The sequence below is a fragment of the Salvia hispanica genome, chromosome 3 (genome assembly GCF_023119035.1).
Source record: "Salvia hispanica cultivar TCC Black 2014 chromosome 3, UniMelb_Shisp_WGS_1.0, whole genome shotgun sequence".
NCBI classification, from domain to species: domain Eukaryota; kingdom Viridiplantae; phylum Streptophyta; class Magnoliopsida; order Lamiales; family Lamiaceae; genus Salvia; species Salvia hispanica.
In genome coordinates this window covers 31,510,835-31,522,723 of record NC_062967.1, presented here as the reverse complement: position 1 = coordinate 31,522,723, position 11,889 = coordinate 31,510,835, and the positions used below count along the sequence as shown (strand labels likewise).

Genomic DNA, 11,889 nt, shown 5'->3' with positions numbered 1-11,889 from the left:
TCATAATCTATATAATTATACTATAATTATTTATTAATTACTATTAGTTTTTAGTATTATAATAATATTATTATTATAATAATAATTAAATATAATTATAACTATAATTATATTTTAATATATTTGAATGCTATTAAAAATGAATTAATTATTAATTTATAACATCAAAATAATAATATTAATATTGATTAATAATAATAGTAAAAAGAATTAGGAGAATGAAAGAAGATATTATAATATCACTTTTGGTACTAATTTTATGGATGCCCAAAATATCCTCTATGATATAAATGGGAAAATATATTTGTTTAAAGGGCATTTTGGGAAGAAAATTGCATCAGGTACCAAAAATGTGATTTATAGGTACCAAAAACGATATAAAATAAAGATCAGGTACCATTTACGTGCGAAAGTGAAAGATCAGGTACCATTTATGTAGTTCACTCTTAAATTAATGGACAATTAAACTAAATATTATCATTCGATTTAATCAAATTAATAACGTATCATGTTCCTAAACATTTTTAGAGCCAGCATATCCGTACCATTAATCGCAAAACCGTAAAAATTTACTCGGAACTGAAACCGGCGATTTTAGAACCGTGGTTTAGTTCAGTTTCAAAATTTTCCGAACCAAAACCGTGCCGGAACCACCGGTTAAGAACAATACCAAACCGGAACCGCAAAAAACTGCCTAAAAATCGTGAAACCGAGCCGGAACCGCAAAAAATCGGCGAAAACCGACAGTTTGAAACAGTAAAAAACCGCCAAAAAATCACCGCTTCGGAACCAGAACCGGAACCGCGAAACAATCTTGCAGTTCGGTTCCAGTTCTACAATTTCCAAAACCAGAACCTGCGGTTCCGAACCGTGACCGCTGATTCCAGAACCTCTAGATTAAATTGGTCACATGTAATTTTTGACTTTAAATTAAGTTTTGAAAACCTTATTATTTTCCCCAAAATAACTATTTGCACACCTATAAACTATTTCTATTTTTCATCTGTTTTTCTGGAATTTATTCCTACACTTCTCAATCACATGAAAACAAGGAAATTATGATGCAGCCAGCCCCCATAACTAATTAAACTAAATAAATATTGCAAAAAGGGGAGACCATACATGCACCACCTAAAAACAACATTAATTTAGAAGAGAACTCCTATCCAAATTCTTGGCAATGTATACACAACTCAAAAACAAAACAAAAACAAAACAACATCAAAATCCTAACTATACCATGTACAACAACAACACGCCATTAAAAATAAATAATAACTCAACAAACATTATACTTATAATACACCAATTTCATTACACCTAAATCTTTTTCTCATCACCATTAATCATAATGGCTAAATTAACCTCAAGATCGTCAATGTAGAAGCATATATGCTACCTCTGCAGAAGCCTGGGATTCATGAACGGCATTCTCCTTCCGAGAGCAAGCGATCATACATAATTACAGTAGACTTGCTCCCAACGCCCCAGGAACCGTCTTCCTCGCTAAAAACGATGCATTTCTTGCTTCTTTCGTTGATTGAGCTCGTCATCCATGTGATTCCGACAGTATCGCAAGGACCTCATTGTCGTCAAAACTAGTTTCTACGGCAAGCTGAAGTGCGGATCTTCCTTGGTCATCAACGGCTCGCGGATCAGCCCCTCTGAAGTAATTAATCACAATTAGAATTTAAATGTGGCGATGCAGCGTGCCTCGTTAGCATATGAGACTATTCACCGACTCGTTACCTTGTTAGGAGAAGCTTTGCTAATGCGACTTTGCCTTTGATGATACACCGATGAAGGGGCGTGTGTGACCTAGAATCGGTAGCGTTTATGCTTGCGCCGTATTGCAAGAGAAGCTCTATCATTCCTATATCCGCAGTCTCGCAAGCGAGGTGAAGCAAGGAGCATCCATCGAGATCCCCAGCGTGACTGTCCTCGCTCATGCATGGGGGGTTTGTGGAGGTTGGAAACGTATCGTGCAACACCTCAGCTTCCAAGCAATCGGAGTAGGGATCATCATGGCCGGTCTGCTCTTGCAACAGCATTACTCTGGCAAGGGTAAGAGACGAGCTACTAGCTCCTTGCCCGTAAATAGCATTTATGTCTAATTCTGAGTGAACAATGAGCCCATATACAGCCTTCTTGTCGTTGGCACGGACAGCATCCCAGATCTGCTGTACTAGAGGCTGGTGGTCCTTGGACTTCCGAACAAAAATCTTATCCGCATACTGTTCAAACGGAAACAGCATACATATAAGACGAGATACAGTATAACAAGAATACGAGGATGATGAGAAAACTACCTTGGCATGAATGAATTTCTCCTTCGTAGAAATTGAATCCGTGGGACTGGGCTTGCTGAAGTAAAGCATTTGTGGCTTATTAGCCTGGTACAACCTTCATAAGAAACCAAAATATAAGCGACGAGATACAGAGAATTTACACAAACAGCAGCTCATCAAAGCAAGCTTTACCCCCTGGAGCCAAGATCGACTTGGAAGACACCCTGCGACTGCAGTAATTCCTCCCATACTGAATTGGCGAAGGTGTTTCCGAGAGACTGAAATAGATTTAAAACTGACGGCTCCCAGACCTTAACATCGAGAGTTAGTGACCTCACCTGCAAGGAGGAGCAAGAATCGACTTGCACATTAACTATAATATAGAGCAAAATGTGTTTGGTTTCGAGAGATTATGTAAGACAAAGGTAAGGCCTAGTAATAATGCTACCTATACCTTAGATATGTGCACACCGAGATTACGATGAACACCAGAGCATTCGATGCAAACAAGAACACCTAGATTCAATGATGCCCAATCTGGTTCAGAAGCACCACAATCAGCACATTTGTCGTTACCACAGACTTTCCGCAGTACATCAATTGGCTTCTCAGTTTTAAGACCGGTTCTTTGCTGTTGTGTGTTTCTCACATGACGGTCTATCTGTAACGAGTTAAACCTCTCTGAAGTGTACTCTTCGATTGCTCCATGATCAAAGTCAGCGCTTTCAAATGAACTACTCTCGCTGGTGGACCGATGATGACCGCTTCCCATCGGACTAACGGGTAAACACTGAACAACGATAGGAAACGTTCAGTAATGAAAATATTCCGATCACAGATGATTAGTGTATAACAACTCGGAAATGTTACCCTATCGGGAGTCTGGGAACTCAACAATGAGGCTATCACCCCCGTGATTTTCTCAATCCAATCCATTTGATCCAGGGCACTCTCTGCCTGACAAGCAAACGGAACAATTCATGAATGTCGAAACAATAGCAAACTTGAGAAGTATAAAACTGTAAAACCAGACCTGTAGTGTGTAGTTCTTTGTTGGGGAAATTATTCGGAAGCAGAATCTTAAATCTGATTGGTCAGCATCAACTTTTATTGTTGAAGTTAACAAGTTGACGGTATGATGAGCAACCGATTTCTCGTCATGTACCCCACCATGATAATGAGAATACAACCAGCGACTTAGCAATCCAGAACCCAATTCAGAACTATTCCGTTGACTAGAAAGTTGAGCGCCCGAACCCTGCAGCCAAAGATATCTCGTGGGATTGAAAGGACTGTATTTCTGGAGAAAAAACTACGATACATAAGGGTTTAGTTCAAGTATCCACTCACAGAAGGTTTGCTGCTTCTTTTGCGATAATAGTACAACATTCCTCGGCTATCAAGGACAAAGAACCTTCTCTTCCAATCACCCCTCAGGTTCGAGGATCGCTTCGAGAGGTAACCCTGTCTAATTGTTTGGACCTGATTGAAATTCCAAGCTTCAGCGACGCATAAAGAAAAGAAAATGAATAAGCTAGAGAAATTGACTGAGCGTTATAACATCAAAGCTCTCTGACCTTTCCTCTTGCAGCAGATTGCATGACAGCCTCTATCATCTTATGCGAACTCCTCCCAATGGCTTGTATTCCATCCCCTTTTGGAGATCCTTTTGAACCATTTGAGGACCACCGGCTTTCCCTATCAATCTGTCTTTTATATTCCTGCATCCTCTCGTTAAGAGCTGCTTGTTCATAGTTGGACCTCTCTTTTGATTGTTTCGCATAAGTCGAGACCTGCACCAAATATTAACAGTCCATATAATATTTCTCGGGTCATAATATTATAGAATTCATATAGTGCGTCCAAAATACTAATGGAAGGAAGAGTAACTTTATAGAATTACAAATAATCATCATAACTCATATTCTCAACTACTTCAACAACCCAAAGAAATTGAGACGAACCTGGTTAATATATGGTTCCATTTGATGCAGCAGCTCATATCCCTACACAAACCAAAGAATAGAGGGTTTGAAACGACAGAAACACTAGATTGAGAGGTTTGACCACTTCGCCATTAAGTTCTACCTGTTTGAAGTAGCGAAGATGAGAAGCCATCGTCTCACTAACTGCTTCTAAGAACTCAAATCTTTTCTTTGCTTCAACGTTTGAAAGAGCAGTAACCTGGATGGTAAGAATTCAAATTAAGCACATTCGAAATCTTGTGCAACAGAACCATAAATCGACTTTGAAATAATCAAAAGATATATAGTAAGTGGAAAATCACTAACCAGATTAAATCGCGCCTGCTCAAAAGTTGACCGAGCATGATGGAGTTCCTGGATGATTCCAAGATACAATGTTAAAACATGCAGTTAAGGGTATTATATGGATTTAATGATTTAGCTTCATGATCATGCGACAAGTTTGATGGTTACCTCCTCCAGGACAGTTGCTACATCACTTCTTGTGCCTTTTCGTAATGACAAAAACTTCTCACGAGCCTGTAGAACTATAATAGATTTACTAACAAAATTTACGCAAGTTGTCAAAGAAGTCTATCATAATAAACACCCTGCTTCTTAGAGACGAAACTGACAACCCCAAAGTACTGCTAGGCTGCTAGCAATTGTTATGGGGTTTTAGCAATTGATTAGGTTTTACTCATCCCAAGCTCATAACAATGACTCTATCTGGCAAGTTACGAAAATTTTGAAGGACCTTCATGGCCGGACTTCAGAAGAAGGTCAAAAATGTGTGGCTTGTAAGTTAACGCTACTGATATGTTCCGTTGCTGTCCTACTGCAGAAACTCTAAGGTTCAATTTCAAAATGCTCGATCCCAACTCTTCAACCCAACAAGGTGCCCAGGCAGAAGGCACTGGATGCTACACGCAAAAGCAAGGAGAATAGGTATGGAACAATACCTGGTCATAGAGAAGACTAGCCTTGTCAAAGCGTTTGCGTGCCTCCTGTGTGCTAAAACCCATTAGTGAAATGATCAAAAACTACAGACAGCAGAACATATGGATAAAGATGACTTAACAAATGTTTACAGGAGGCATGTCAATTTCAATACGAGTAGAATAAATACATGAAGGTGGCGCAGTAAGATAATAATACAATAACACTGGACCCAAGAACTTGGGTTGTATGCATAGAATGATAGAATACTGAATCTTAGTTGTGGAAGGCAAGATTTTGGGCCTAATGAAGAATACTAGATTTCATTTAACTAGCATCCATCAAGAAAAAGGCATTTAGAAAGAAAGACGTTCAAGTGGATCACAAAGATAAAGGACTCTGGCGAGTGGTGAGACAAATAACATAGCAGCAAATTTTGGGGTAATGATTACCAATTTAAGACAGCAAGCAAATGATATACATTGCAGTTTTTATCAAATCTAAAAGGGTAAAAGAGAAAAGGGTACCTTGACATCATGCAAATCCAAATTTACAAACTGCAGCAATCGATCATTTAGCAAGTGTTCAACCTGCACAAGTAAAAAAGCATACAGTTATATGCACATTTGCATGATAACTTATCACATTTATTCACAATAAAATTCAATATCCGTGTCGTTCATAAAAGTAGATAAAACGATGTCTATCAAAGTTACAGATGAAGTAAAGCTTCATTTTCAAAACAAGTTCCAAGAGACTGATAACACATTTTTTCCTCGGTGGCCTCAGCTGTATACGAAGTTTATACTAGATCGAGACCAGATTCATAAGTGCATACCTGAGATCTAAGAACTTCTTTGTATGTCCCAATTTCCCTCAATGCAATGGTGAATTTTGTCATTACAGGACCTACACGGGCAAGAATTTTAAACTAACAGTACCAGTTTTAATCAATTCACTGATAAAAGCCCACTGCCATAAAGAAAATAAATAGGCGTGTTACCAATAAGAGAACCAAAAAAATACTGTGGAACAAGATCAGACAAATTCAAGAACAAATTGAGTCAAATTGAGTCTTGATCCATAATGATCTAGACAGATGTGACCATAACACAGATCTTTTAGGTGTATAGCATGTGGTGCGATGTCAGCATATATATACCATATCATCAAATCAGCTAAACAATATTAACGTGACTAAGATTTCTCTAGATCGTGCAATGAGAGAGAGAGTAACTGTGTATTCCCATGGATTGACATTTGACACTCGAGAATCCATATGGCAGTCAGCACAGGCCAATTTTCATGGCTGTTAATGAAGATAAATACTTATGCAAGCCATCTAACTAGATTGCAGACAGTGAATATCTAGAACGTCCATTTATACCTCCAAAGGCAACACTAATAGGGTCATTATGGCCTCCACCAAAAGTTTCCAGGGCACTAGCAAAAGCTATGTCTCCATCATATCCCTCACCGAGTCCTTCACTGTAAGCAGAAAAAGATGTTTCAAACTTTAGACTCCACATTATCAAATAGAAAAATAGAGAATAACATGTAAGTCTAGTGTTCTAGAAACTGAAGAATATTGGTCTCACGTGTATCTTCGACATCCTTTGCAAAACTTCAAACACCTTTCACCCAAGGAGTCGGCACCTTCCTCCAAAGTTTGTATCTGTTCATCGAGAAAGCAGAGTTACAGAACCACCATTGAAAAAAAATCGAATAATGAGCGACAGAATGGGCTCAAATTACAGGAATGACACATCCGCTCTCAGAGAATCAGAGACTAGTAAAGTCTTTTAAATAGGATATTCTTTTGCTTTCTAGAAATTTGTATACCAGCAAAACATTTGTAGAATATCCTTGAATGTGAAGTGTTCAAAGTGATAACACAACTAGAAAATGTCACGGTGCCAGGACTTCCTTACTTTCCCCATATAAACTGAAGCCCAAAAGGCGAAAGACGAAAAGAAAGGAGTACATGCTTGTAAGTTATCAAATGTTCGAGGAAATTGAATATCTACCACTGTCACTTTACGATGTCATGTACGAGGGAAGAAAATTAAGCCAAAAACCCCCCATCATATCTTCAATCTTGAGACATGAGCTAAACCTAAACATTTCTACAACAAATCCTCTAACTTCAGATGGCCAAAGCTTGGAATCATCAATTCAGAGCTGATATAATACCTATAAATAATTAAAATCACACAGCCCAATGGGACAGTGTTCTATGATCAGAAAAGGCATGAATTTATTACAAACTAACCATGATTTCAGTTTTGAGCAGCAAGAAATAAGGAAAACAATTAAATCAATCGTCATCAAGCAAAAAAAATATATCAAATTCAGCTTATTTACAGCAAACAGCTACAAGAATTTTCATTAAATGAGTTGAAAAGGAAGATCAAAAAGCACCAACCTGCTTACGAAACATAGGAGAGTCATCAAGCTTAGCAAAATGCATGTTGGCAGACCCAATTCTTCTGCTCCTTTTTTACCTTCTTTTAGTTCTAAACAAACAATAAATTTCACCAAACTTCCATTGACAGCTAACAACAAGATCTTTTCTTTCTCTCTCCTTAAAGCTTAACCCATCACTACAATAACTACCATTTCTGCCGATCTCACTGATCCAAATCTCAGCTCTATGAAAATAAAAATGAATTCTTTCGAAATGGGTTTACTTTTCCTTGAAAAACAAAATGCGGGCTTTATTTCTTTCCCAATTTAACACTTTCCCATTTGGTGGAGTACAGAAATCAGAATTATGTTGGTGCAAAACCCGAGAAGGGGAAGAGATGGAATGAAGGGAGGAACCCAAACCCTAGGGGAGAGGAAAGTGAAGAGTGAGAGTGGAGACCAAGTGAGATGGAGAGGTCTGTTAATGGAGAAATCTTGGGAATTGATGAATGTTTTGTTGAAGAATCAAGAAAAGGTGTCAATTTTATTTTATGGAGTGGTCTTTTTCTCAAGTGTAATAATTAGTTTGATTAGTTTCAATTTCATGTTCAATTATATTTTGGAGTATGATATACTAAGTTTTTTAATCACAGTAGTATAAGGAGTAGTTTAATGGTTATAAGCAAATGTTAAAAATCTACTAAGTACTTTCTAAAGTAAAATGACAAAAATGTGAAAAAAATGGATCAAGTATAATTACATTTGGTAATATTTGGATTTCAATACCAATAGTTTTAAATCTAGCCTTGTTTTTTAGTAATGGCCCACTACTTTTTTAATTAAACGTTCCATGATTATAATTTGGTAATAATATTTAATATTCTTTTCGTTCATAATAAACAACTCATTTCACTATTTTTGGATGTATCCTAAATAACTCATTTCGCCATTTTTGAATGTATCCTAATAAATGATATATTTATCCTTTTCTTATTCTTAGTAAATTCCATTAGATCATTACACTTAAATTATATTATAAAATTAATATATCGCCATTATATAAATTGAAAATCTACTAACCTTTTAATCTAAGTATTTACTTTCTAATGTTAAAAAGATCTTAAAATTTGTGGCAAGTAAAAATGAGTCTTTCATTCACGGATTAGTGAATTATTTCATTATTTTGCTCAATCTATAAGAGTAATGGTATGGATATATTAATATGTAATACTCATGTAGTATCTCAAATCAATCATAATAAAAGAAATTGTTTCTCTCATTTTTTTCTCTTTTTATAACTATGATTGATTAGATGCACCATATAACAATATGTTCATGCCACTGATTTTTTTAGCTGTCAATTTGATTTTGGAGGTAGTTTCCCCAATTTATCTAACAATTTTGGTTAGTATTTTATGACTAATCGTGGGTGCAATGGATTTGGGACGAATTTGGATTGATAATAATAGTACTACTATGATTTATGAATAGTAAAATTATTGTTTTTGTTGGAACGAGTTGGCTTTCCAAATTTGAAAAAAAACAAGTGCATATCAAAAATATGGACTTTAGTAAGACGTTCCGATTCATCTGAATCTTGACAAATGAAAGCTCCATTAATCCATAGTTATGTAACACTATTATTTATTATTTGGATTTTTGCAATTGTTTGGTTGTAGTTATTTCTATTGCAATGTTAAGGTTGTGGTGGAATGAGACATTAATGTTAGGGTAACAACACTCATTCGGTCATTCCCATTGTCTTTGATGACAAAGTCATTGTCTTGCATTAATATGTGACTTCAATTTGACTCTTATTAAAATTATTGGAATGTAAGAGCTAACATTTATCTCCACCCACTTGGCAAAAATGACAAAAAAACTAATAAAATAATATTAATCAAGGAAATATGTTTTTATGCAATGATATCCGTTTTCCATTCATTTAATATCTACCATATTCATGTAAATGACTTAATAAAAATAGTGTGAATAACAATAGTAAAGGGTCATATTATTTTTAATTATTGTAGTTAAAACATTATGTCATAAACCATGCTAGTTGGATCAATATCGGTCTATCTAACAAAGATTCAACCAATAAGACCTAACATGAATGATTGACCCAATATATTAAAGAAACTCTCAACTTGAATATGAGCTCAGCCTAGTAAGAAAACATTCAATTTGAACACGAATCAAACATGCGACCTTCAAATATGAGCACGACCAACACACGACATGAAACCGATAACGATAGTGACATGGATTGACACGACATGATCCTGAATTATGCGACTAAATTTATATATCTAATTTACAAGATTAAAGCTTAATTTACACTATTTTAAGTAAACCTAGAAAATATAATTAAAGTATATATATATATATATATATATATTTTAATGAACAAAGTAATTTAAATCATAATATTATTAATAGGTTATTCGAACCGAAAAGTTATTAGGTTCCTAACGAGTCGACTCGAGAAGGACATGAATCAATAAATCTTAACTCAAACTCATTATTTTTTGTACATGTTCCTAGCGAATTTTTATATCGTGTCAAAAATTATCAACTCTATTTTTTCATTAATTCCCTAAAAATATAGAATATGGGATACATGCGATACGAGGTGGATTGTGCAAGTGTTAACTTTTATTACTATAACAAAAATATATAATTGAACAATTAAGAATCAAATTAATTAGCAGTTAATTGGATTAGTGGACACCCACTGATGCCCTTATCACTTTTAGTAGTACATTATTGTATTTTTGTTGATAAAGTACTAATCTAGTAAGAATTCTCTAATCTGAAATCAAATGAAAAAGTGAAATAAAGGCAGCAACTATGGCCTAGCCTTGTATACTTTTTGACCACTTGCAATTTACTTTTTCTGCCTTCTTTTTTTTATATATATATTGTTCTCATATTTGAAATCACTAATTTATTTTGCGGAAATAATTCAATCCGAACAAATTATACTTCGATCTATATACTAAAATTTCAAATTATATTTTATGTTTTAATTGCTTCCCTAATTCACATAAGTTTTCATGTACGATGATGTCACAACATTATTTGATACTAATAGAATGCATGTGACAACTTAATTTTACTTTTAATTGTATAAAATCAACACTAACATACTAGCCGCCAAATACAAAACGTGATTATCAATCAATCAATATAGGTAAAGGAATATATTCTGCTTGAATTGATATAAATCTATAATCATCTCTATGACAGCAACATTCGAAAGGGTATTTAGCTATCAAAAATAAAATAAATTAACAAAAATCATTTTCCATTTTTCATTTTATTATTTGGATCCCGAGGAAGATTCTGCTCGATATTCCGTTCATGAAATAAATAATAAATAAAAATGAAAACAAATAGCAGTAGAACTGAAAGTAAACAAAAACACAAATCACACTCACATGTTATCTTGACACCTACTCATTTATTTTTTCTAAAATAAGGTTGTAGAGTAGTTTTTATTTTTTCAGATAAATCAGGTCTGGTGGAGAAAAAAAATCTTGATGAGAAGATAAAAAATGAGCAATGATGATTTTTCATAAACTTTATAATAATTCAAATCATTAATTCATTGATCAGAGAAAAAATGTCTTGCCAATTAAGTTGAGGTTAACCAGCAAAGTTCCATCAATTTCAAGGATTTTGCACGAATAAATCTTTTTACATATTCTTTTCACACAATACTAACACAAAAGGGATAAGTTAAATTTCAAAAGGCCCCCTAAATTCAATTTGAAAGGAAAAACTTATAAATATTAAATATATTTATCCAAAAAGCATTGACACAAAAGTCGTACTCATTTATTATAATTCATACATACTACTATTGCATTCGACCCCACGCCTTAAGAGCATCCGCAGCGGTGCTCTTAGCACCGTCCGTCCGTCCGTGCCACTGAGCACCCGTCGTCCGTCCGCCGCTGCAGCTCGTCCTTCCGTGCCGCTGAGCACCCATACGTGGCAACGTCTGATTGGCCAACGGCTAATTCGATTTTTTATTTTTATTTTTTTAAAATTCGAAATTTATTTAAAAAAATGTTTTTAAATAAAAAAAATACTTTTCCACTTCCCAAAAAATTATATTCGTTTTCTACCCACTTTTAATTTATTTTTCAATTTTTTTTCCCAAAATTCACATTTTTATCTATAAATACCTCCACTTCAACACAAAAAAAATCACATTCTCTCATCTTTTTTTTATCATCTACATTCTCTCATCTTTTTTCTCATATTCTCATCTTTGTAGGATT

The 11,889-nt window shown here is 34.9% G+C and overlaps 1 protein-coding gene across 1 annotated transcript; it reads right to left on the bottom strand.

The window, feature by feature from the left end:
* Window positions 1–1,123: 1,123 nt before the first annotated feature.
* LOC125216252 (ADP-ribosylation factor GTPase-activating protein AGD3) lies at window positions 1,124–8,127 on the bottom strand. Its single transcript, XM_048117912.1, has 19 exons — window positions 7,617–8,127; window positions 6,790–6,866; window positions 6,579–6,679; window positions 6,030–6,100; window positions 5,719–5,781; window positions 5,215–5,259; window positions 4,727–4,792; window positions 4,580–4,627; window positions 4,377–4,472; window positions 4,253–4,294; window positions 3,866–4,081; window positions 3,639–3,770; window positions 3,322–3,546; window positions 3,159–3,245; window positions 2,743–3,078; window positions 2,481–2,626; window positions 2,310–2,403; window positions 1,750–2,234; window positions 1,124–1,664 (listed from the first exon to the last, which is right to left on the bottom strand). Exons 1-19 carry the CDS (start codon window positions 7,659–7,661, stop codon window positions 1,550–1,552), a joined length of 2,490 nt encoding a protein of 829 aa, XP_047973869.1. The 5' UTR covers window positions 7,662–8,127; the 3' UTR covers window positions 1,124–1,549.
* Between the last annotated feature and the right edge of the window lie 3,762 nt (window positions 8,128–11,889).

Coding starts and splice junctions, on each gene's coding strand:
- LOC125216252 (XM_048117912.1), bottom strand. CDS start 7,661: ATGCATTTTGCTAAGCTTGATGACTCTCCTATGTTTCGTAAGCAG. Junction 6,680..6,789: donor AAAGGATGTCGAAGATACAC/GTGAGACCAATA, acceptor TTCTGCTTACAG/TGAAGGACTCGGTGAGGGAT. Junction 2,235..2,309: donor AGAAATTCATTCATGCCAAG/GTAGTTTTCTCA, acceptor CCGTTTGAACAG/TATGCGGATAAGATTTTTGT.